Source organism: Epinephelus lanceolatus, chromosome 14 (genome assembly GCF_041903045.1).
Source record: "Epinephelus lanceolatus isolate andai-2023 chromosome 14, ASM4190304v1, whole genome shotgun sequence".
NCBI classification, from domain to species: Eukaryota; Metazoa; Chordata; class Actinopteri; order Perciformes; family Serranidae; genus Epinephelus; species Epinephelus lanceolatus.
Genome location: NC_135747.1, coordinates 10,595,256 through 10,619,426, shown reverse-complemented (window position 1 = coordinate 10,619,426; position 24,171 = coordinate 10,595,256). Strand labels below are relative to the sequence as shown.

Here is a 24,171-nt window from a genome sequence, read left to right as displayed (position 1 = left end):
GGTTTATTAAATATTATCTATGTGTCCATTTTGATTTACTTCTAGGTCCCTATCTTCTGGAGGCTCCAGTGATTATTGATAAGCCAGAAATTGTATATGTGATGGAAAACCAGTCAGTCACCATCACCATCACTCTCAATCATGTCAACGCTGCAGTCGTCTGGAAGAGGTACATGTGTCTCTGCTGTAAAATCTCTTTATTTTATTTTTACATAAATGCAGTTCATTGGTATTTTCCTGCAATATATTTATATATAGTAATTGTTTTAAGTTTACTTTAATCTCATTAAACAAAGAAAAAAAAACTTGCAAGAGGCTCTAATGTGTACACTCATAGGTTTGTAACACCTCAGTTATATTTGTAATTTATAAAGTAAGATCCATGTTATTGCATCATTCAAGTAGTACTGTATCTGATGGAAAGGTTGCCACCTTGTGGACCCAGTGTATTATAGGACAGTCAGGTGTATGGCTGACAAACATAGATACAGGATGACAATGCATGCTGTTTCACTCCAAGTGATTATCAGAGATTCCAGAGCAGTATTTTATTGTGTCCTCACTTACACTCAAGCAAAAGCCAAACATCCACCACACCTGCGCAGCCATCTGCTGCTGTTGTTTTGCATACAACCTACAAATCCTAGGTTACAATACAAACACTTTTCCACAGGAGGGGGGTGGTCCTCACCAGCAAACCGGGCCTGTACGAGATGACTATGCCAGATGATGACCAGCACACGCTGAAGCTGCTCAAAGTGAAGAGTGCTGACATTGGAGAGATGATGTTTGTGGGTTCCAACAAGTATGGCAGCGACACCTGCACCTTCAACGTGGAGATGGCAGGTAGGCAGTCTATCTATCTATCTGTCTATCTATCTGTCTATCTATCTATCTATCTATCTATCTATCTATCTATCTATCTGTCTAAAGCAGATGTAACTTGGCATTGCACCTTTGCAACTCTGTCCACAGCTCCACCAACATTTGAATCTATCATGGAGGACTTGGACGTTAGTTCTGGGGAGACCCCTCGCTTTGCTGTGGTTGTGGAGGGCAAACCAATTCCTGACATCCTCTGGTTCAAGGTTTTTATACACTTTAGCAGTCAACAGTACTCAAATAAGTGGTTTCCAAGCTAAACTGAACTACACAGCAGAGTCATTTTCAAAAAAGGAAATTTACAGATCATTCTTTGTTATGAATCTTCGATGAAACATTGCAGAAACTTACAGTGTTTGCTTTGCTTTCAGAATGATATCCTGCTGTCGGAGAGCTCTCATTACACATTCGTGTACGATGATAATGAATGTTCCCTGGTGGTCCTTAACGCTTGTCCGGAAGACTCTGGGGTTTACACCTGCACTGCTAGGAACTTGGCAGGATCTGTGTCCTGTAAAGCTGAACTCACCATTCATGAAGGTAAGAGCCCTAAAAGAAATCTTTCAATCATTTAACTGTACAGTTAACAAGCTAAATGAAGGAACTAACATGGCCATTGTAACTTGTAATTATTTGGAGTAAGTTATATTTGCCTTTGTCTAATTAAAACTTGCCCATTACTGCAGCTAAACATAAAGAGGATCCGATGGAGGATGAGGAGACTATTCTAAGGAAAATGCGCAGACTGACTGACAACTATGACATCCACAAGGAAATTGGAAGGTTAGGCATTTTTAAGCTTTCATTTGAAATTTCATACTTTGATGCAATTTAATACAAAAGAACCACTGTCTGCACTGGAACCAGTTTTTATTCACTGTTCAAAATGAGGCTGTATTTCTTCATGTCATAATGCCTCCATCTTGCTACTCAGTCATTATGATAAACTAAGTTTTCCTGCTGATTTTTTTTTTACTCCAGAGGTGCATTTTCCTATGTGAAACGTGTGACCCAGAAGGCTAGCAAAATGGAGTATGCTGCGAAGTTTATCTCCACACGGGCCAAGAAGAAGGCGTCTGCTCTCAGAGAGATGAACCTACTTTCCAAGCTGGACAACGAGAGAATCTTTTTTTTCCAGGATGCCTTTGAGAAAAAGAACGCAGTCATCATCATCACTGAATTGTATCCTTATTGTACATCCAACACACAAAGTACTCTAATGCAGAGTACATAATTAGCCTTGGAAAGTAAGACGACTGATGAATGAAAAATGTTTTCACTGTTCTTTATGTAGCTGTATGCAGAGTGTTGTTTATAAAACCTTTAAAAAAACCTTTATATGAAAAATTGTGTCTTGTTCAATAAACATGTATACATACTGTAAATGTTTAACAAACAATCAGCATTCATTTTGCAATTCATCTTAAGATCCAGAGAGTATAGCCTTAATTAATCTTTAAAGATGCCATGAGGAGCTGCTTGACAGATTTACAAGGAAATCTACAGTAATGGAGTCTGACGTAAGTCCTGTTTTATGACTGCACAACAAGGCTTTCACAAACCATGTTATTATCAATTTAAATGTAATGATCAAATGTTTGTAACTTATTTATCTAATAAATAACAGCTATACTGGTATGTTTGTGTTTTGGGACCACCAGGTACGTTCATGTATGAGACAACTGCTTGAGGGTGTGGACTACCTTCATCATCTAAACATCATACACCTGGACATTAAGGTAGATACTCATGAATCCTCACCCACATTTCTCTGTCTTCCTTTGTATTAGAAATTTCTTTATTTTTAAAGTGCACGGCATTGATTCTGATAGAAAACATGATAATATAATACTTTTTCATTCTTTAGCCTGATAACATCCTCATGGCAGACGCCCATAGTGATCAGATCCGAATCTGTGACTTTGGCAATGCGGTGCAAATCACACCCGACGAGGCTCAATACTGCAAATACGGCACACCAGAATTTGTTGCACCAGAAATCGTAAATCAGACCCCTGTGTCAAAAGCAACAGACATCTGGTAGAGTATCTCTTGAATTTACAACAAAACTTTTTGTTTGTTTTGTGTTAACACACCATCATTTTTATTTTTATTTTTGTCTTTTCTTAGGTCAGTTGGAGTTATTGCATACCTGTGGTGAGTAAAATTATTATTATTATTTTTTTAGTTTATTTATTAATCAGGACAACGCACATTAATCAACATTTCTGTAAATGTGCAAGTGTCAGCGAGCTGGCTAATTTTTTAACTGCAGTCCTTTGGAAAGATGTTTTCAAACCAATAAAAGGATAAAACTCACAGGACAATTCACAGTACAGATTAAGACAGCATTAACTAAACCAAACAGAAACTGTCAAGATAAAACAGAAGCCATGCAAGCAAACAAACAACAGCAGAGCATCAGTACAACACAATAACATAACAACAAACAGACATGCAAGCAACACGAACCACCAACACACAAATTAGCATTACATGCAAACATGCAGAGCAGCAATAGAAAGTAAACATAGATAAAAACACAATTGTCATTATGTATGGTCATATGCATTAACACACAAGCCATGCAACAGGAAGTTAGCCCTGCTGTTGTATAAAATAGATATTGCATACATAACCACCCAGAGCTGGCTGCCTGGTAACGGGCAAGGACATAAAGCAAGTTAGCAGCATGTAAGCCAGAAATAACAACAACAGTGTTTCAGTGAGCATCACATGTACTGTGTTGATTAGAAATGTTCACGTCTAATTGTCCAAAAATGTGTTTCAGGACGCTGAATATCAGTGTCAGATTTTACCATATGTTTGCCTGACCACCCGTAAGCTGTCAATAAATGTAGGAATTTGTTTTTGTCTTCAGCCTGACAGGAGTTTCTCCATTTGCTGGAGAGAATGACCGCAGCTCTGTACTGAACATCAGGAACTATAATGTGGCCTTCGAGGAGAGCATGTTTGCTGACCTTTGCAGAGAGGCTAAAGGGTTCATCATAAAGCTGCTTGTAGCAGACAGGCTGTGAGTAATACTGCTGGATCTCTTTATCAAGATCTGTTTTAAGACAATTCATTTTCTTAAGTTTTTATATGATTCATGCATTTTTCAAATCTGGTTGAAAAACAACTGGAAGATGTCACAACTTTCACCACATTTTCCTCTTTACCATTTTGTAACTGCATTAAGAATTAGTTCCTTATCACGTGTTTAAAAAGACAAAGTCGCTCACGGTAATGAACTCATTCAAAAGCACATGCCCTGTGTATAGTGCTGACAGTCCTCATAACTTGGTGCAGGTGATGACAGGAAACATCAGATTGATCTTGGGTGGTGAGCATATGTACAGAACCATATATGGAGTCTACTCAGCACATAATCACCCTGCTGCTAATTGGATTCAGTGCAGCTTCAAAGTGAAGACTAAATTAAAAGAAGAAGCAATTCAGCCCTCTTGTGTGCGGTGTACCTGCTTACTTACCATCACTCATGTTAATGATTTTGTTCCAATATTAGATGCCTATCAGATGAACATTTGCTTTTTATAAGCTAGATAATGAAACAAACGTGCTTAAACCTGAAAGACTGAAATATGCCATAATTGTCCTCTAGGAGACCTGATAGTAAAGAATGCCTCCGACACCCCTGGTTCAAGGTAAGACAAGACCACTTCACACTACAGAGTTAATCACCCACAACCTCTTTCTGCAGTAATTTCTTCTTGGCGATGGTGAACAAGGTCCCATTTCCAATTTTATTCATTAACTTTAATGTCTATTTATTGTAGACACTTAGCAAGGGGAAGGCTATAAGTACAGAGGCCCTGAAGAAGTTTGTATCACGCAGGAAATGGCAGGTGAGGGATGTTTTATTTCCTATTCTGGTTTTCTATGTTGTATTACACTCAGAATACCTATAAATAATTCAATAGTCACATCTTTAATAATTGTTTAATTGTATCATATTTCTTCTTTCACAGCGTTCACTAATCAGCTATAAATCAAAAATGGTCATGAGGTCCATTCCTGAGTTACTGAATGATTCCTCCAGCCATATTTCCATTGCAGTTCCCAGGCACCTTAAAGAAGGTTCACCTTTGCCATCATCATCTTCAGACTCTGATGAAGACATTGATGAACTGCCATTTATTCCAATGCCACTTAACATGGAATTTTCCGGATCAAGGATGTCACTTAATGACATCCAATCCAATGAACAGGGAATAGGAAAGCAGGATGGAACAAGTAAATTGGCTGGGTCTCCTGATCAAGCCCAGGAGGCAATGGAGTGTGACACTACAGAAATGGATAAAGAAGGAGTCGAGATAACAGGTAAAGGCCGCTTGCGAAAAAGGTCGCCAGAGGACAATGACAGGGGATCCTCAGACGAAGAATTACTTGCAGAATTGCCGCAAAAGTCACAGCTGACTAGAAAACCCCTGCGAAGGGGTTCAAGCATGGAGTCAGACAAACCAGAGAGTGGACGACGAAGAGGGGAGCTAAGACGTGGAGGCTCAGCCGACAGTGCATTGCTGCTCCGCATTAAACCTGAGGAAGGAGCTGGAGAAGGAAACCAAGAGGATGGGAGGAGAGTTCTCAAGAAGGCTGTCTCTATGGAACTACCGAGGAGGAGCACCAGCCCAGGAACTGCCAAAATGAGTCAAGAGGACTATGCTCTTAAACTTGAGCTGATGAGACAGCGACTGCTTCGTGGTGGCTCCGTCGACAACAAGATGAGTGGACTGAGAGGACCTCTGTTGGAAACATTAGGAATGGGAGATGAAAAACGTGCAATATCCTCAGATCGCTACTCTCGCACTGCTCGTTTGGGCCCACCACCACTAATCAGAGCTGCATCCACTGATTGTGCTGCAGAGGAAGTTCCCAGACCCAAAGTTTTGCGCAAAACTGCTTCTTTCAGTCAAGGTGATTCAGAACCCATAGCTTTACATCGCCGGTCAGGAGCTCCTTTGGAGATTCCCTTAGCACAGGTAGAAGAGAGAAGACTCAAGGAGGCCATATCTATGTCAGCTCTCACTGAGCAAATCAAGCTAGACTCCCGTCCAGTGACTCCGAGGGAACCTTCACCAAAACCACCAACACCAGAGTCTGTAATGCAGGAAAGTCCAATGAAAACAGAAAGCGAGGAATCATTAATGGAGAGAGAGATCAAGCCTGATGAGACTATCAATGAAAAGATGGATGGGCTGACTACAGATAGTAATTTTGATGAGAGATCAAGCACAAGTGGTTTCTCAGAGAAGGACATGAGCATATCAGAAGAACCAATGATTGAATCTGAGTATACGGGCCAGAGAATTCCCACACCTCCCCCTGTGGTCCAAAGCTCTATACTAGAGGAGAAAATGGAGGAAGACAGAGAAAATGAGCAAGAAGAAAAGGAAGAGAGTATGAAAGAAGAAGAGGAAAGAATTGTTAGTGTTGCTGAATCAAATGCTAAAGACAATGTAGATGTTTCTGAAGAAATGGTAGAAGAAGTAGTAAATGTGCCTGCTAAATCTTCTGATATGATCATAACCACAAGCTCAGTTATGGTGAGACCAACACAAGAATATTCCCATCCATCAGCAAATGTTGTGTCAACTTATGTAACACCCTCGCTTCCAGCTCGAGTTGTTCTTCCAGATGGAAGGACCTCAGCATATGCAAGTATTATGCAGACCATCATGGTCCCTGCAGTTCAACCTCCCAGTGACCAACCTTTAGGCCCCTCTACACCTGTTGTTGCTCCAGTCACCTCGTCCTCAGTGTCAACTGAAACATTTGTACCCACATCTACACCTGCCAGCATGACTTCTGCTTTACCTGTTGCACCAAAGCCAGTGTCAACCACAGAGCACCCTGCTGTATATTCAAGGGTAGCATCACCAGAAATGATGACAAAGGAACCCAGTCCACCAAAGACAACCACACATTCCTCTTCTCAACAAGAGCTCTCAGCAGGACATGAATTTGAGGACATTACCTCTGAAGAGCTCTTTGAAGCCCGCTTCAAAAAACGTGAGTCTTCCCTTTCAAGAAGTCTAAAATTTTTGTCACGGTCAAAGAATGAGGACAAATCACAAGTGGCTTCATCAGACTCCACAGAGCAAGGTGAAGAGATATACAGACCAGGGCCCATTGGTGCACCCCTGGAATTAGCACCACGGAGACTTGAGGAGAAGTCGAAGTCAGTTCAGGACCTTCGTGAAGCTCAAAAGGACCAAGGCTTTATGAGAAGGCTTTCTATGCGCCTGAAGAGAACTCCGTCAACTGAGCGCAAGGACGAAACAACCAAAGAAGATGATTCCATAGCTTCAAGACGTAGACTTTCTTGGACTCTCGGCCGTAGAGGGTCACAGGAGAAGAAGGAAGTGGAGATGTCGCGTCTGGATGGTGGAGATGATAAAATGGTAGAACAAGATGAAAAGGAACTTAAGAAAGCTAATGAATCACCAGTCTTGGCAATGCGCCGAAAAATTGAATCAACAGTTGCTGGGATCTCCACAAGAATTCGCAGCTACTCAGAGGAAAGGAGAGCATCAGAAGACAAGGATACCAAAAGGACACCCATTCTTTCCATGCTTCGTCGTGCAACATCAGAGAGCCGTGGTATGAAGGTTGCCAGTGTTCCTCAGAACCAGCTGGCATCTCAGGCCAGTAATGGTGCCTCATCAGAGTCTCTAGACTCTATGTCCAGCCTAAAGTCAGAAACAGCAAAGGGTAGGAGGCAATAACTGAAACATCTTGTTGCAAATTTTACTTAACTTTTAACTAGAGTAATATCAATTGCTTTTTTTTTTTTCTTGTAAAGTTGCGGAGGCTGAGCGCAGATCCCGATGGGATCGATGGGGCCTAACCAGAGGGAGGCGCGACAAAACAGTATCACAGCCTGACATACCAACAGCAATCTCCAGGGAAAATAGTTCACTACGTTCACGCCAGTACTCCAAACTGGCTTCTGGTAATTTACACAAGTGTGTGCATGAATACATTGTGACTGTACTGTGTCAAGTGTAAGGTAATAAGAGCATAAGCTTGACATTTTGGGAGGTAGGCTTTATCACTTTCTTCCCAAAACTTAGATAAGAAGACCACTCCTGCATCTGTCCATGAAAAACAAGTCTAGAGGAAATAGCTGCTTATCTTAGCAGAAAGAGTGCTGTTGTCTTGTCCTTGCTGTAAGGTTCCCAGGCAACCAGCAGATACTTCAGGAAGTAATTGCTCCTGACCAAGAAAAGAAATCGTCTCACACATAATCATCCCTGAAAGCACAACATGTTTTTACCCTGCACCCCCCACCCCTTTTTTACAGATCAAACAAACAAAATATAACCTGTTTCTTAGTGAAATTTAGAGGTGCTGACAGGTGGATCTTGTCATACAATCTAAAATTTCGGGAGTATCCAGTGTAGCCTGCAAATATCCAGACCAAGGCTTCCTAGTCTGTCCACCAGTCATGTTGACTAATCTCTATGTAAAAATACCTTAAGAGGGAAACTTTTTGGGAAGATCACAAAGACAAAGGTTCCTAGCTTATCTTAGGCCAGAAACGATATGGTAATGCCAGTAATGGTGGTCTTAACTGTCACTGGGTACAGTAAATCCTACCTTTTCATTTTACTTATCAGTATGTAGTATAGACATTATTTACGTGGCCTAATGTCTTTGCTTACAGATTTCCCTCCAGTATTCCACATCAAACTGAGAGATCACGTCCTGCTGGAGGGGGATCCAGTCACACTCAGCTGTCTGCCAGCAGGCAGCCCCCACCCACACATCACCTGGATGAAAGGTAAGAAGCTCTGATGTACCGTAAGTAAGGCAGGGTTACCTAAACGATGGTCTCACAGATGGTTGGTCAGAATGACTTCACTTGCTATTTACAGTAATTTACATAATTATTCTGTGTCTGAGTGCAGAGGCATATTTATGGCTTACATTGCATCTTGCCACACACTATGGTACCATGATAACAGAGGCTGTATACACTGCACAAAAGATGGTACAGGAGATAAGATAATTGAGTACCATTCCTTATTACTCCAGAAACTGATTAAACCAACAGTTGTGTGACTGATAATGTCTTTCATAATCTTTTGTTAATCTTTTGACAGAAGTTTCTTTTAAGAGTTAACACTCTTTGTTTTCATTTATGATAAACTTATTTTTTTTTTCATCATTATATTTCATAATACTGTAAAAGACAATTTTTATGCATGTTTCCTCAGATAAGAAGCCCCTGGAGATTGATGCCAGGATGAACATGATCGCCTGCCCCGATGGCCGGCAGCTACTGATGATCATGCAGACCACCAAAAAGGATGCAGGGGTCTATGAATGTGTTGCTACAAACCCCCTGGCTGCTGTGTCCAGCTCTTGCACAATATCTCTTGCTCGTAAGAACTGAGACATGCATTCTTTTAAGTTTGTCCGTGGGCATTAAACTGTGTCAGTCGTATACACAATATACAGTATATTATAGTACGATATGTAAATAATTACAGTAATAAGTATTGGTATAGGATAGACCTGAAAAGAAACTGGAGGGCAAGTGATATGTTCTTGATACCCATATATTTGTTTTTACAGGTTTACCTAATCGTCCTGGGACCCCTGAAATACCTCAAAAGTACAACAACACAGCTCTGGTCCTGTGGAGGCCCTCAGACACCTTGGCCCCTTGCACATACTCTCTGGAGAGGAGAGCAGAGGGTCAGTGTCTACTAACATGATTTAAATGTTTTTGGTTTTTTTTGTCTTTTTTTAGTCAGATGACTCTTGTCGGATGTTGTAGATGACAGATATTTTTTGAAAGGTTTTGAAAGGGTTATATAGATCCTGTCATAATGGGGTCAGAGTGTTGAAGTTTTCCTTAAAACTACAATAAGATTCATCAAGAATTACTGTTTTTTTCCCCAAAACAGTTTCAACCATGCAGCACACCTACTCTTATCAAACAACTTAATAAACATTCATTCATTTTAATTTTGTGTATTTATTTTAGACAAATGGCAAGTGTGACTTAAAACTACTATAAGCAGTCTCTTATAAGAATATAGACACACTGTTGTTATTTTTACTCCCCAGGTGAGACCAACTGGTTGATTGTGGCTACAGGGGTGGCAGACTGTTATTACAATGTGGTTGACTTGCCAGCAGGGGGCTCCTTCAGGTTCAGGGTGGCATGTGTCAATAAAGCTGGCCAGGGGCCCTACAGCAACCTCTCAGAAGTAGTAAGCCTGGATGTTTCAGGTACGTAAGACCTTTGTGTTTATTTTAGATAAGGCCGTCAATAGACATGAAGTTGCTTTCAATGTACTTTTTGATGTTTGTCCTTAAAAATGTACAGACACTGAAAGGATTAAAGTTGTGTGTAAGTTTAGTTTTTGTTTTGCTTAACTTATTATTTATGTGTGTGTTAATGATATGTTTTGTCTGGAACAATGTACACTTTGCCTGATATCTGTTTCCATCTTCAGTCTGACATTACCTCCACTCCACCCAATTTACATGGAGGAGTGGCATTCAGTGTTCCCTAACCAATTACTAAAGACCTACCACCAGAATCTAAGGCCATTTTAAGTCCGCTCTGATGCGTAGTCATACCAACATACCTGTTTTGCTGGGGTTTTAGGGCAAAGCAGAGTAAAAATAACTAAAAGTACAACAAAGTAAAACAAACTACAATGCTGGGTGAAGACGTGTCATTTTAGAACAACTTCAGTAGCAGTATTTATATGTCTGTAGAAGTCACTGACCAAGTGACGGTATTTGATGACTTCAGAGTGAGAGTGGGTTGGGCTTGCACTGCTTGACAACGCTTGACAGTGCTCACTGGTTGTTTTTTATTTTAGCTGAGAGATAGCTGTTTCATGTCACAATGCCAGACCAATCACTTCATTCCAGCTAGGTGGAGTGGGTGGATTCAGAGGTCTGGACCCAGACAAACGTACATTGGAAATTATTCAACCCCATTAGATAGTGATAGTTGAAAATGACATTGTAGATCATCACATTGTATGTGTTGTTCTTTTCATGTATCAAATCAAGCCTTTGAAGTGCATCCTCTCTCTCCTTGCCTTTCATTAGAACCAGCTAAATCCAGCTCTACAGTGGTGGTTAAGACTGTTCCTACAACTACTCCTCCTCCCCCTGTGGTGATGATGTCATCCATGAAAGTGCCTCCCATTAAACCAGCTCCTAGTAAATCCACTACAGTAACACCTGTCCCTGCCTCAACTTCAGCTCCTGCTCCATCTGTGGCTAAATCTGCTTCTCCAGTAACCACCACACCCACTGTGCAGGTTGAAGTTAGCCGTCCTGCTGTTACTCCGCCCATCAGTACAGCTCCCTCGGAACAAGCACCTGTTCAGACCGCCGCATCCGTCCAACCCACGCCAGCCAAAGCAAAGACCACTCTTAGCATCAGTGTAAGCAAACCCCAAACCAAACTGGCGCCTCCCCCTGTTGTCCCACCCAAACCTAAGAGTCCCATAAATGCTGTACCCATTACCAACAAATCCCCTTCTCCTGTACCTCCACCTGCAACTGCCATTGGAAAACCTATTTCATCTGTCCCCATGTATGTGCCAGCTGCGACCACTCGTGTCACTCCACCTTCTCAATCTAGTTCCACCCCGGCAACCACCACGCTTTCAGTCACTCCTGTGACTGTCTCACCACCCGTGACTGTTTCGCAACCAGTGACTATCTCACCACCTGTGGTGGTGGTACAGAGCTTGACACCACTGCTGCAGGGAGGGGACACCCGGAGTACCCCATCTGGACGAATCACACCATCAGGACGGTTGACGCCTTCGGGACGCCGGACTCCGTTGGGCAAGCCTGGAGAGGGATCTTTGCGCCAGGGAGTTCCACAGAAGCCTTACACCTTCATGGATGAGAAAGCAAGGTAGTGACTACTGATAAAACCTGAATAACCAAGTCAAATATGAGCTGACAACGACAATCTGTACCTTGAAAGCAAGCTATCTGAAAGCTGCTATAATCATAATTTCTATAGTCATAGATTAAAGTAATACATCATTCTCGCAATGACCATTTGTTTTTCTCGCATGCCTTCACCATGAGCAAAGAATCCAAAAATGGAGAAAGGCCTTGATAAATTGAAGTCATAGGGGACTATATCCAAACATCCGTTTACAAACTCACACAACTTGTACAGTATAATCCAAGTCTCATTTATCCAGTTGTATGCTCAGTACCTCTTAAACAGACAGTGCTTTCCAACAGGGAACTGAACTTAAAGTGAACCTAAACTATGCTCTCTTCAAAGCCAGGCTCCACTGACAAAAGCAGTAGTTTTACCTTGCTGAACACAGGAGTTGCTGGTTTACAAATGCCTTGATTTGTTATTTGTATGACTTTGGTGAATCGGAACTAACCCCTTAAAACACCAAAGTTTCGAGCAATAAAAGGTCTACAAACTGATTGTATGCTACCTAACTAGCATCAAACAGCAAACAGACAAAGTTAGAGACTTGCTGGTGAACATAGTGGAGCTTATAGCATTCTTCTCAGGAGTTGGTACAAAAACAGAACCAATGGAAGAGTGAACACTGGACTTACATTTGCCAGGTGGCCAGAAACAAGATTCCAGATGAATGCTAATGTTGCTACCATGTCTACAGAATATGTTAATAAGCAACTGTTTGCTAACAGAACTGCAAAATCGACTTTTTGAGTTGACAATATGCCTCTTTAGTACAGCTTCTTCCACTGCCTCCAAGTGCCCAATTAAAGAATCAGTCAGTGCAAACCGATCTGAGAGCATAGTACAGCCTTTGCCAATACAACATATTATCAGGAAGCAGAGAAAACTTTATAAATAGGAAAATAAAGCGTATAACCTCAAGGAGCAGTTACATGCTTGATAGCATGTTTTGCTGAGTTCTCCATTAAAGGCTAAAGGTTAAACGTGGAAATTTGTTAATTTTTTGCCCCTCAAAGTTAAGAGTTAAGTTAAGTTAAGTTAATTAAGAGGGCAAACATTAACACTTTTAAAATGTTTGTAGTGAGAATATAATTCATTTTGGATTTCTTTTACCACAAACTAAGAGTCATACAGAATTTGAAAAGGTACCATTAACTCACTCTTTCTCACACAGGGGTCGATTTGGTGTGATCCGTGAGTGCCGGGAAAACGCCACAGGCAACCTCTTTATGGCTAAGATTGTTCCATATGAGGCAGACAGCAAGCAAGCAGTGCTGCAGGAATACGACATCCTTAAGTCACTTCATCACGAAAGGATCATGGCTCTGCATGAGGCTTATGTCACACCCCGCTACCTGGTGCTTATCTCCGAGTACTGCAGTGGAAAGGAGCTGCTCTTCAGCCTCATAGACAGGTGAAGCCAAACAGCTTTGTTGTACTGGTTTTCTGATGTGAAGTCATTCCCTGGTTTCCCATATATGGTGAATGAGCAGAACTTGTGTAAAAATGCATCAATGAGCAACTGCCCTTAATATCTTCCCTCTAACAAGCATTTTTCTGGTTTGTGTCAGGTTCCGTTACTCAGAGGATGACGTGGTCACCTACATTGTGCAGATCCTCCAGGGTCTGGACTACCTCCATACCCGACGCATCCTCCACTTGGACATCAAGCCAGAGAACGTCATCATCACCTACATGAACGTCATCAAGATCATTGACTTTGGCAGTGCTCAGACTTACAACCCTCTCTTCCTCAAGCAGTTCAGCCCTCCTATTGGAACACTGGAGTATATGTGTAAGAGCCCTGTTTACACAGACCACTGGGAATGTTGGAAATTGAAGCTGCTCCAATCAATATTTTAATGTTAACAACAGAACAAATTACACTCTAATGCCCTTATCTCTTTGGAGCTTATTCACATCTTTCAGCTCACTGTTTTGGTTTTATGGCCCGCAATTTTACTGTTATGATTTAGTCTCAGTGCTCTCATCAGCACCTTTCCAGACACAACAGGCTGCTGTTTCCACAGAAAAGACCCTGAAGAACCAACTGCACATTTCCTGCCCAACACAAAATAGTAGACAGACAAAGGCAAGGACTGGCTGGTGAATATAGTGGAATATTTTTGCAGCTTAAGAGCCAGATATCTGCTTCAGGAGTTGGTAAAGACCAAAAGAGAACTCAAAGCCCAGTTCAGACCAAAGATGCGCAACAAGACAAAACCATTTTAGAATGTTGCAAAGAAAAGTTGCAGCGAGGTGAACTGGCCGGTCTGAGCTCAACTCAAACTGGCTAATGGTGTCACCTCCAACTCAGCTGGTCAAATCGCGGTGCCTGGTTTTAGAATGTGAGACTGGTCACCTGTTTCACCAGCCGGCGCTGATAATTTACATTACTGTGGCATCTTTATTATGAATAAAGTCCATCTGATGCTCGTTTTGTTTCTGTTTTTAGTGTTTCATCACTACTACAAATGCAACTGTAGCCAGTATCTCACCATCATTATCCTCATTCATATTTTAAGAGAACCTACACAAGCTCAAAATCAGAACGGAGGTAGAGAGTTGTTGCATAGAGATGATACGCCATCTTATCTAGTTGCATTGGTATGAACTGGCAGGTTTTTTAGCTGCCTGTTTCAACTCGTTTCATTGCAAATCTTTGGTCTGAACTGGGCAGGAGGAGAGTGAATATTGGACTTTGTGTTTGCTGGATGCAACGTTTGCTAACACATAGCCATATCAGTCTTATCCACCATGCACTTGCTATAAAAGCACAGGGGTATTATTAACTGAGTAAAACTAAGCATTCATACATTTTAAAAAGCTACACACACCATTAAGTAATTACATACACAGAATTACAGGCAACACATCATAATGCGTCATACGAAGACTATTTGCAGATGTAATTAAAGCTCTGTGTGAAATAATGAAGCCTGCTCTTCTTGCAGCTCCAGAGATGTTGAAAGGGGATGTTGTGGGTCCTCCAGCTGACATCTGGAGTGTGGGCGTCCTGACTTTCATCATGTGAGTTCTGCTTTCACAGCTTCCGCCCAGCAAGCTCTCTTTAAATAGAAATGTAATAGTGTTATTTATATGAAATGAGGGTTATGATTGAAAATTTGCCTGCTGCATTTGCATTTCATATCAGGTATTTTCAATGTACTGTAATGTTACTGTAATCTTTTTGCTCTTGTGATATTGATTTAATTTCACAACTGAGGTAATTAAAGTGGAAACAGACAAACTTTAAGAAGGTATGAGATCAAAACAATCTTGTTTCATTAGGTAAGATTAGTTTTTTATCCACTGAGCTCTTTAGCAGAAATGGTTCGGAACAGTTTGTGTTACTGTTCACTAATGCATAGTAAAGATAATTTATTCTTTCAGCATTGGGGCTTGTTGTAAATGTGCTAACTATCTAACTGGCATCTTGAATCTGTCCTGTCGGTCCTCTTATTGAATGTCGATTACAGAGTACTGCTGCCTGCTGGTACGGATAGTTATTTTATTTATTGTGCATTCTTGATTTGTGAATATCAAAAAACTTTACTTTGATTTTGCAGGTTGAGCGGCAGGTCGCCTTTCGCTGACATTGATCTTCAGGAGACTGAAGCCAGGATCCAGGCGGCAAAGTTTGACCTCTCTAAACTCTACCAGAATGTGTCCCAAAGTGCCTCTCTGTTTCTTAAAAAGATCCTCTGTAGCTACCCTTGGTAAGCTGAACATGAGTCCTTTTTATAGTTTCCATTTTGTATAAATTGTATTTGTCAGTGCTTACTTTTGAGAGCTTATTTTACAACACTGAGAAGTACTTCTTCTTTTTTCTTACAAAATATTGTATGCAGCCCACTCTGTTTTTAAACCTCTCTAATCTCTCTGAATATTTGGATCCTTATTCTCTGGTCATCAACAGGGCTCGTCCCTCCATTAAGGACTGCTTCAATAACTCCTGGCTTCAAGATGCCTACCTGATGCGCCTTCGCAGGCAGACTCTCACCTTTACAACCACCCGTCTCAAGGAATTCTTGGCCGACCAGCAGCGTAGGCGAGAGGAGGTGGCCACCAAGCACAAAGTCCTCCTGCGGTCCTACCAGAGCTCGCCACAAACCCCCACCAGCCCTGCCACGCCAAATGTGCCAACGACACCCACGACACCCACAACACCTGTCACCCAGTGAAAACAGGCTTCCAAACACCAGTTGTCAGGACTTTATGGGGGGAACATCCTCAGAGCGAGACAAGACTTTGGGCCCTGAGGTGGGGTGGTCGCTTCAGGTTGGAGTTGTTGGTCGGAAGAAGAAAAAAAAAAAACTCAAGAAACCAGCAGTGGCTGTGATCTACAGAGACGTCACTTTTTATTCTTTTCTGGTTCTTAAAGAGAATCTGAAAGAATGCTTTCACACTTAAGGGAACTCTTACAAAGTTACAAGAGCCTGACTGTATTTTTTATATGGCGGACCTTGTTCATGCAAGGGAGGATGTTGTCTTCAAGTGAGTACCTCAAGGTTTGTAACTTTGCATACATTTTGGATAAATGACTTCCTTTCTTACTTGTTAACTCTATAATGATCAAAGGGAATGCATATTAATATATTGTAGTAACCCACCAGAAAAGGCCTACAACTGCTGTAATAGAGTTTGATGTTAAAAAACATTGTTTTATTCAAGTACCACTTATTTACGAGATTCCAAAACAATGAATATTCAGCACAATCTCAAAACAAGGAAAACAATTGATGCCTTTCCATAGCAACACCTCTGCTGTGTCCATCTATAGTATCATATTCAAATGTTTCCTGACCAGAAGTTCATTCTATGATGTCCAATTCTGTGTCCATGATCAAAGAGAGCCAGGAATGCTCAATGTTGCTCTCCAACTTTAAGTAGAGCAGTGTTGTTCATGCTACAGTACCTGAGTTTCATACTGCTGTAGCATCTCAGTGATTGTTAGGAGTGTAGCAGTTCCAGTTACTTTTTTTGTTCTGAGTTTTTGAAGTGTATATTGAGTTCAGGGGATACATTGGAGGATTCTCTACAAGGGCTATTAGAAAAGCACTCTTATAATCAGCACAAATTTCTTCCCTAATGTTACTTAATATAGTAACGATTTGCTCATTCTCAAAAATCTGAATTTTGTTCGGGAATTTGTTATTTGATCATCATTTTTGCTCCAAGTGTTGACATGCACAGCATTAGTGGCTCCGTGCAGGACTGCCACTGTGCTGGTGCTTGGCAGCCACCAGTTTCCCCACCACAAGTAAGCTAACAACCAGCACATTGGCTTCCAGTTTAACTAAGCTCTTCCACTCAGCCCAGTGTAAAGGATCCAGTGTGATTAGCCATGCAGAGATATTTACACTCATCTCTGAGTTTACTAAAATGAAGTTTACAAGTTTGCTGAGTCAGTCAATGTATTCTCAGGATGTGCAGACAGCACTTTGCCTGAGATTATTATTAAATGTAAGATTATTCAGGGGGTTAGTGGCAAACTGAATCGCTTTAGAAACCCACTGGTGATACTGGGGTGCCTCCAAGTGCCCTTAACCAGTTAGCATTAGTCAGCATTAAAAAAATAGCCTCTTCAATTCATTGAGAAAGGATGTTTATTAAGACATTGTTGAGTGTATTGGTTCTTTTTTAGCTGTAATTTTCAATTGCTAACAGCTGCTGTTTTGAAAAAGAGTAATTTGGTTTTTATAAATTAGTTTTTAAATGGCTGGAATTTTTATAAATAAAGTTAAGTAAAGTTTAAAATGGTTATAATTAAATTATAAATTATTTTTTATTTATTCCCTTAATTAAGCATCACACACCTTTTTGGTCTCTAGCCCATACAAGATTACAAGACACTGTTCACAGTGATTGAAATATAAATTCAATGCATATGCAAAATTACAGGCCCTGCAGGCTGTACAAAACATGAAATCAGAAATATTATAATCTATAGAGCTGTAGGAGATATTTAATTAATTTATAAGAGACACCCCCTTTTATTCCACACTCTATATATGATATATTGAAGTATGTACCTCTTAATAAATACATAAAATGATATCATGAAAATCCTAAAAATAATGTAAATGAGAGGATACATGCCTGGTTGATCAAACTATAATGGGTATATCATGAATTTTATCTCATTTTTAGTCTGGTTTTAGTCCCTTAAAACACATTACTTGTCCTCTTCAAGGACCATATTGAAGACTGCAATTGGGCGCTTACTGACATTTCCTCCTTGGTTGGATTGAAAGTAGAATATGACTTGGTGACGCATTGGTGTTCAATGTCTGTCTCCAAATATATTGCTCAGTCAAATGCCCAATATCCCCTTTTGTCCAAAGATGATTAACCCTAAATAACTGTTTTGGAAGTCTATCCTCGGGTGTCAGTACCAGCACATTTTCTTTAACATTACACTGAGTGAGGCATTAATCAGTTGATCTAATTCTCATTACTTTCTGGTACATAAATTGTGAAGCTGTATTGTTTCTTCCATGTTGCTTTGCCATGTGAGGGCAAATTCACTTTTAAGACCAGCATGTGAAACATTTGCACAAATGTCAGATTTATGATTTTTTTTTGACCTTGCTGTCACATGTGTTGATATCACATACAGATTTGCACACTTCTGTGACAGACTGGATTCATTTTTTTTAAAGCATCCACAGACTCACAATCAGACACTAATGAGTCTTTTACAATGACATCACATAAAGCTACGTCATACATTCAGCAAAATCACGAGTTGTTTTTATTTGTGTATTGACTGACAGAGATCGTTGGTAATTATATGAGATTATTTTACTAATTCTATATATTCTAATGCTACTGCTAGATAAATACTGCCCTTTTCTGCAGCTCTTTGTCTTTTGGCCTCAGTCATTTTCCTATGCAGAGTAGAGGTTAATCACAGAGGGAGTTGTTTTAAACCTGAATGAAAACATGCAAGATCAGCATGAGAATGCAACGTTGCATTAAATTCTAAACGTCTGTGCAATATATTTTGTTCTTTAATCATACTGAATGAGATTACAACTATTTGTAAGCAGACAATGGGGTTTTAAGGGGGGAAAAAAAGATTTTAAACGCTCCACATTTTGTATTAAAATCCTATGCCGTATTTTGTGGAATGTGTTGCAGTGCCTCGTGATGGATATTAGACCCACAGAGAACATAGTTTGTTTAATGAATGACAAGTTCTTTATTTTGATTATATGAATGTGACTGCTTTGTGTGTGTTTCGCAATTTGTTTATTTATTGAGTGACTGTATTTATTATAGCTGCTGCTTTTTATTTTGTGACATTTCTGAATCTGGCATGGAAAAGGCATGACAGCTGTTAAGGCTATGAACAATAAAGGAAATATGACAAATATATCAATATAGTGTATCAATTTGTTCACAGTGAATGAAACCGGGTGTGAAAAGTGGCAGCAGAGTTACAAATAGAGGCGCTAAATTTACTATTAACCAGCTGATTAAAGGAACAGTTCACCCCCAAATCAAAAATATATATTTTCTCTCTTACCTGTAGCGCTATTATCACTCTAGATTGTTTTGGTGTGAGTTGCGGAGTGCTGGAGATTTTGGCCATAGAGATGTCTGACTTCTCTCCAATATAATGGAGCTAGATGGCACTCAGCTTGTGGTGCTCAAAGTGCCATACATAAAATACGTTTGAAAAACTCAACAGCAGACTGGACTGGAGCTGGTCCTTATGAGGAACTGGCCAGGGCATGAGATAGTTGAGTCAGGAGCACAATGGCAGATGGACAAAGTTTGGAGATAAGTGAAAAACAGCCTCCCAAAAGAAAACAAGCTAATATTGATGCCAGTTGTAACATTTGAATGTTTTAGTAGTAAGCCATGTTCTGACTGTTGAAAAATAACTCTGCTGTGCATCAGGGTTCCACTCCCCTGTTGGGAGTTATTTTTCAACAGTAACCGGCTCACTATACATTATCTCTTACGTGTCTACTGTTGTTTGTACTGATACTGTACAAATTGGTATCATTTACTGTGGGTTGTTTGTACTGATACTGTACATATTGGTATCATTTACTGTGGGTTGTTTGTACTGGTACTGTGCATTCTGGTATAATTATTTGCATTACTATCTGTTTTTTCTTCAGATAAATCTGATAATTGTTGCTCGGTCTCTTTCAATCAATCAGTCAATCAAACTTTATTTGTATAGCACTTTTCATACATTAAAAATGCAGCACAAAGTGCTTCACAGAATAAAAACAAACAAAAATAATACATACATATTGAAAACCCACCCCTCCCACCCCCACATATAAACACACACACACACACACACACACACACACACACACACACACACACAGTCAATATAGTCAATAACATGGCTGGGCACTGAGGAACCAGGTGAGGAAAGAACCACCTATGGGGAGCCATCCACACTGAGAGGCGCTACAGCCCACGGCCACAGGGAGCGCCGCCACAGAGACCACCCGGACCAGACAGACCGGGTTGGACTCCACACATGGTGTGGAGATTAGGAAAAATTAAAGAGTTAAAGATTAAAATAATATTAATAATAATAATAAATAAATAGATAAATTAAGATTTAGAAACTAAAATGCATAAAGATTTAAAAATAAATCATTTAAAAGCATTAGAAAGTAAAAAGAACATATAATAGAAGAATTAAAAGAGTAAAAGAAATCAGTTAAAAGCTAAATTAAAAAGGTGAGTCTTGAGCCTCCTTTTAAAAACATCAACAGTCTCTGCAGTCCTGATGCTCTCTGGCAGGCTGTTCCATAAGTGAGGGCCATAATGGCTGAATGCAGCCTCCCTGTGGGTTTTTGTTCTAACTCTTGGAACTCTTTACTCATTTATTTAGTAGAGTGTCCACACACTTTCTCATTCTACATATACATAGAGGTATACTGGTGGCTTTACAGCCTAGATTTTATTGATTATCTCTGATCCCCACGGTCAATTTTCTTTGCGACAGTGCGAGCAACGCTGCTGACGCTAGGTGGCGCCAAGCTAAAAAAAAAAACGAATCCTATCTGTTGCCTCTTTAACAGAAATCACCACCCAGTTACTCAAGATAATCCACAGACTTTGTTGTGAGCAGTTTTATGTAGGAACTATTTTCTTTCTATTGTACTACACCTGCCAGCTGTATCACCATGCAGAAGGAACCATACATCTACTCATGGTCAAGAGGCTCATGTTTGTGACAGCGCGAGATGTAAACATTAATGGCGTTCTTCACGGCTAGGGGAGTTAGCAGTAGATTCACGCTTCCTTCTGGGATACCATTGGTGGGTGTAGTACAATAGAAAGAAAATAATTCCTACATAAAACTGCTCACAACAATGTCTATGGATTATCTTGAGTAATTGGGTCATGATTTCTGGAAAGAGACAATGCTGTTGAGTTTTTCAAACGTATTTTATGACGCTTTGAGCACCACAAGCCAAGTGCCATCTAGTTCCATTATATGAGACAGAAGGCAGACATCTCTACGGCTGATATCTCCAACACTCAGTAACTCACACCAAAACGATCTAGACTGATAAATAGCACCACAGGTAAGAGGAAAAATATGTATTTTTGATATTGGGGTGAACTGCCCCTTTAACACAAAAGAGATTACTTTTAAAGTGTTTCCATTCTAAGAAAAGATCACATTCGGGTCATGATTTTATGATACTGTCATAGAATATTCTCAGTTCAGGCTGAAGCCACTCCCTCCAACAATTATCTGTGTATTTTCACTAGGGACGACTCACATTTCAATCACGAACAAAACTATTAACTGCTCCAAAGATTCTCAGGAGTATTTGATATGAAGGCTTTATAAGGATGGGAAAGTACCTCTGCAACATTTGTTGCACATCCTCAATCACTCTTGTCATGCTATTAGTATTTCCTAATATCCAAAGAAGGAAAAGGAACGTCTGGGTGACGAGTTGCTCTCCTTGATCCTTGAGGAGCTCTAGATATAAAGCATCAAGTGTTTTAGGTTTGCTGACTCTGGAGTGGATCTCAAGTAGAGGACTGTTTCAAGAGGATCTCCAAGGTAGGAAATGTGACACTGAGGTGTAAATGATAAAATGGATGGTAAGGTCATGCCTATTGATTCATTCGTAAAACACAGTGCCTTCTAACTCCTCTTTTCCAGTTGTCAGAGTTTATAGACCTTATCCACAGAGAGCATTATAACATACTGCAGAAGGAAAAGCACAAGTGTAAATACTAAAAATAATGATGGCAGATTACCATTTAGTGCTTCAATTTCAGGGTCCTGTTGTGGAAACTATCATTTATGTGTAACACCTTGCTATTCTTGCTATAACTAGTAAAAATGTCTGCTGTGAAAAAGGCCAAATGGATATTAGATATGTTTTAAACTAATTTCCAAGACCCTTCTAGCACTAACCTCCTCTGACCACTGCAGATGTCCAAAGCAAAGGCTGCACCCCCTCCTGGGTGCACTCTGAACATCAACGATCCTCAGGTCCAGGAGGCTGCCATCCGAATCCAAGCTTCATATCGTGGCCACAGGTACTGAAACATCCAATGTCTGTTGGCATCACTGGCATTATTGCCCTTTGAGGAGAGGCCAAAGCATGAAAGAATTCTTATTCCTTGTGTTTCTAATATAGGTCGCGTAAAGAGCTGCGAGAGAAAGGCCCTCCTAAGATCCTGCAAGAGCTCAAAGATGTGGTTCTTGTTGAGGGCAGCGCTGCAAAGCTGGAGTGCAGAGTTAGCGCTTTCCCTGATCCTTTTATCGTCTGGTGCAAGGATGGCAAAGAGCTTAAGGATGGTCCCAAGTACCGCTATGTATTTGAAGACCCGGATTTTGTGGCGCTCGTGGTTCGAGATGGGGTTCTGGCTGATCTGGGAAAATACACTGTTTCCATTAAGAATCCATTTGGACAGACGTATGGGTCTGCCTGTATTCTAGTGGAAGGTGTGTACAGCTGGCTTGTTGTTCCTACACTTTACAATGATGCATGAATTTAAGTCTTGTAATTTAGCATGATGTGAGTGATCAGAATTTGATCAGCTTAAAGTAATAGTTCAACATTTTGTGTAATAGTCTTTTGTTACCTTTGGACAGAGCCAGACTGATGGTTTTCAGTCTTTGGGCTAAGTAATGCTTACCAGTTGCTAATAGGCTATCAATCACCAGATCTAACTCTTAACAAGAAAGCAACAACAGTACCTCCCAAAGTATCTACTATAAAACTATAAATACAAAGTTTTCTTCACAGATTCAACCAACCCCAGGGTAAATAAATGGCATACAAATGACCATTTGCTGGATTAAGAGTTCCTTAAAACACCTTTTTTTTTTCATGACAATAGTGAGACAGACTTCTTCAACAATCATACTAGATGTCATGGAAAAAGCTAATGGAAAACAGTTGTACCTTTGAACAGAGATGACCTGTTGCTAATGTTCACTCAAACCTCAAACTGTCTCCCATACAACTTTATCTGTGAGGCAGTATCCAGTCTTCATCAAATAAATGTAGCTGATGGAGTATTTGCATCATGCTTTCCCAGTCCCTGCTAAGGTTTCTAAAGGTCCAGGCAACATTAAGGCCAAGAGAGGGACAACAGTGTTGCTCAAGGCTGAAATAAGTGGGGAGCCTCCTCCAGATGTAGCCTGGCTCAAAGATGGAGATGACATTGAAGAAGACGACAGGTGGGCTCGCTTTATTGATTTCTATCTATGTTTACACTGCTTTTCAAGATGTGTGTACACGTACAGTAGAAATGGCATTGTGTGTGAATGCCCCAGGACACACGCCATCCAAGAACTGCAGATTGCAAATGAAGTGATTGTGATTCCAATGTGTGCTTCAATTGTTTTTCAGGGTATTCTTCGACATTGGAGACACCAACACTATCTTGACCATCAAAAATGCAAAAATGTCTGATGCTGGCAAGTATGAGGTGTTTGTGGAGAACAGTCTGGGCACAGACCAGTCCTTCGCTCGTGTCGACATCCTCTGATGCAACCTCTCAACTATGCCAATACTAATGCGATAAGCCTCTGTTCTCTTATAGTGCAATGCAATGGACAATAAACTGTATCAAAAGACGTTTTTACTAACAGCTTTGTTTTTGAGTGTTTATTCAATCTTCTACCATTGATGACACTATAAAGTGTTTGTATTGTAATAGTACTTCAAAATGCAATATTTGTTTCTGATAGAAATGAGGGAAGAAGTAGAGATTTATGATGGAAACACAACATTTAACTGCCGTACTATGCAACACCTATTAACAATACTGACATTTAACATTAAGATGAGAGGGTTACT

At 40.4% G+C, this 24,171-nt stretch overlaps 2 protein-coding genes across 4 annotated transcripts in view; both read left to right on the top strand.

Annotated features, from left to right (window-relative positions):
• spegb (striated muscle enriched protein kinase b) overlaps nucleotides 1–19,231 on the top strand; it is a 48,852-nt gene extending 29,621 nt beyond the window's left edge. For all 3 annotated transcript variants that reach the window (XM_033616304.2, XM_033616296.2, XM_033616312.2), the window contains 25 exons: nucleotides 46–169; nucleotides 674–846; nucleotides 976–1,088; nucleotides 1,254–1,422; nucleotides 1,569–1,665; nucleotides 1,864–2,064; nucleotides 2,345–2,402; nucleotides 2,544–2,621; nucleotides 2,750–2,922; nucleotides 3,013–3,039; nucleotides 3,764–3,916; nucleotides 4,505–4,547; nucleotides 4,680–4,748; nucleotides 4,872–7,614; nucleotides 7,706–7,855; nucleotides 8,570–8,686; nucleotides 9,123–9,290; nucleotides 9,484–9,606; nucleotides 9,982–10,146; nucleotides 10,984–11,806; nucleotides 13,023–13,262; nucleotides 13,420–13,643; nucleotides 14,803–14,878; nucleotides 15,418–15,567; nucleotides 15,768–19,231. In XM_033616304.2, the coding sequence (XP_033472195.2) occupies nucleotides 46–169; nucleotides 674–846; nucleotides 976–1,088; nucleotides 1,254–1,422; nucleotides 1,569–1,665; nucleotides 1,864–2,064; nucleotides 2,345–2,402; nucleotides 2,544–2,621; nucleotides 2,750–2,922; nucleotides 3,013–3,039; nucleotides 3,764–3,916; nucleotides 4,505–4,547; nucleotides 4,680–4,748; nucleotides 4,872–7,614; nucleotides 7,706–7,855; nucleotides 8,570–8,686; nucleotides 9,123–9,290; nucleotides 9,484–9,606; nucleotides 9,982–10,146; nucleotides 10,984–11,806; nucleotides 13,023–13,262; nucleotides 13,420–13,643; nucleotides 14,803–14,878; nucleotides 15,418–15,567; nucleotides 15,768–16,032 (6,722 nt within the window). In that variant the 3' untranslated portion in view covers nucleotides 16,033–19,231. The remainder of the gene's footprint in view (nucleotides 1–45; nucleotides 170–673; nucleotides 847–975; nucleotides 1,089–1,253; nucleotides 1,423–1,568; nucleotides 1,666–1,863; nucleotides 2,065–2,344; nucleotides 2,403–2,543; nucleotides 2,622–2,749; nucleotides 2,923–3,012; nucleotides 3,040–3,763; nucleotides 3,917–4,504; nucleotides 4,548–4,679; nucleotides 4,749–4,871; nucleotides 7,615–7,705; nucleotides 7,856–8,569; nucleotides 8,687–9,122; nucleotides 9,291–9,483; nucleotides 9,607–9,981; nucleotides 10,147–10,983; nucleotides 11,807–13,022; nucleotides 13,263–13,419; nucleotides 13,644–14,802; nucleotides 14,879–15,417; nucleotides 15,568–15,767) is intronic.
• Nucleotides 19,232–21,441: 2,210 nt separating this feature from the next.
• Nucleotides 21,442–23,950, top strand: LOC117251692 (SPEG neighbor protein-like). Its single transcript, XM_033618194.2, has 5 exons — nucleotides 21,442–21,914; nucleotides 22,293–22,399; nucleotides 22,501–22,808; nucleotides 23,408–23,549; nucleotides 23,722–23,950. The coding sequence occupies exons 2-5, from the start codon at nucleotides 22,293–22,295 to the stop codon at nucleotides 23,858–23,860; spliced, it is 696 nt and encodes a 231-aa protein (XP_033474085.1). The 5' UTR covers nucleotides 21,442–21,914; the 3' UTR covers nucleotides 23,861–23,950.
• The last annotated feature ends 221 nt before the right edge of the window (nucleotides 23,951–24,171 follow it).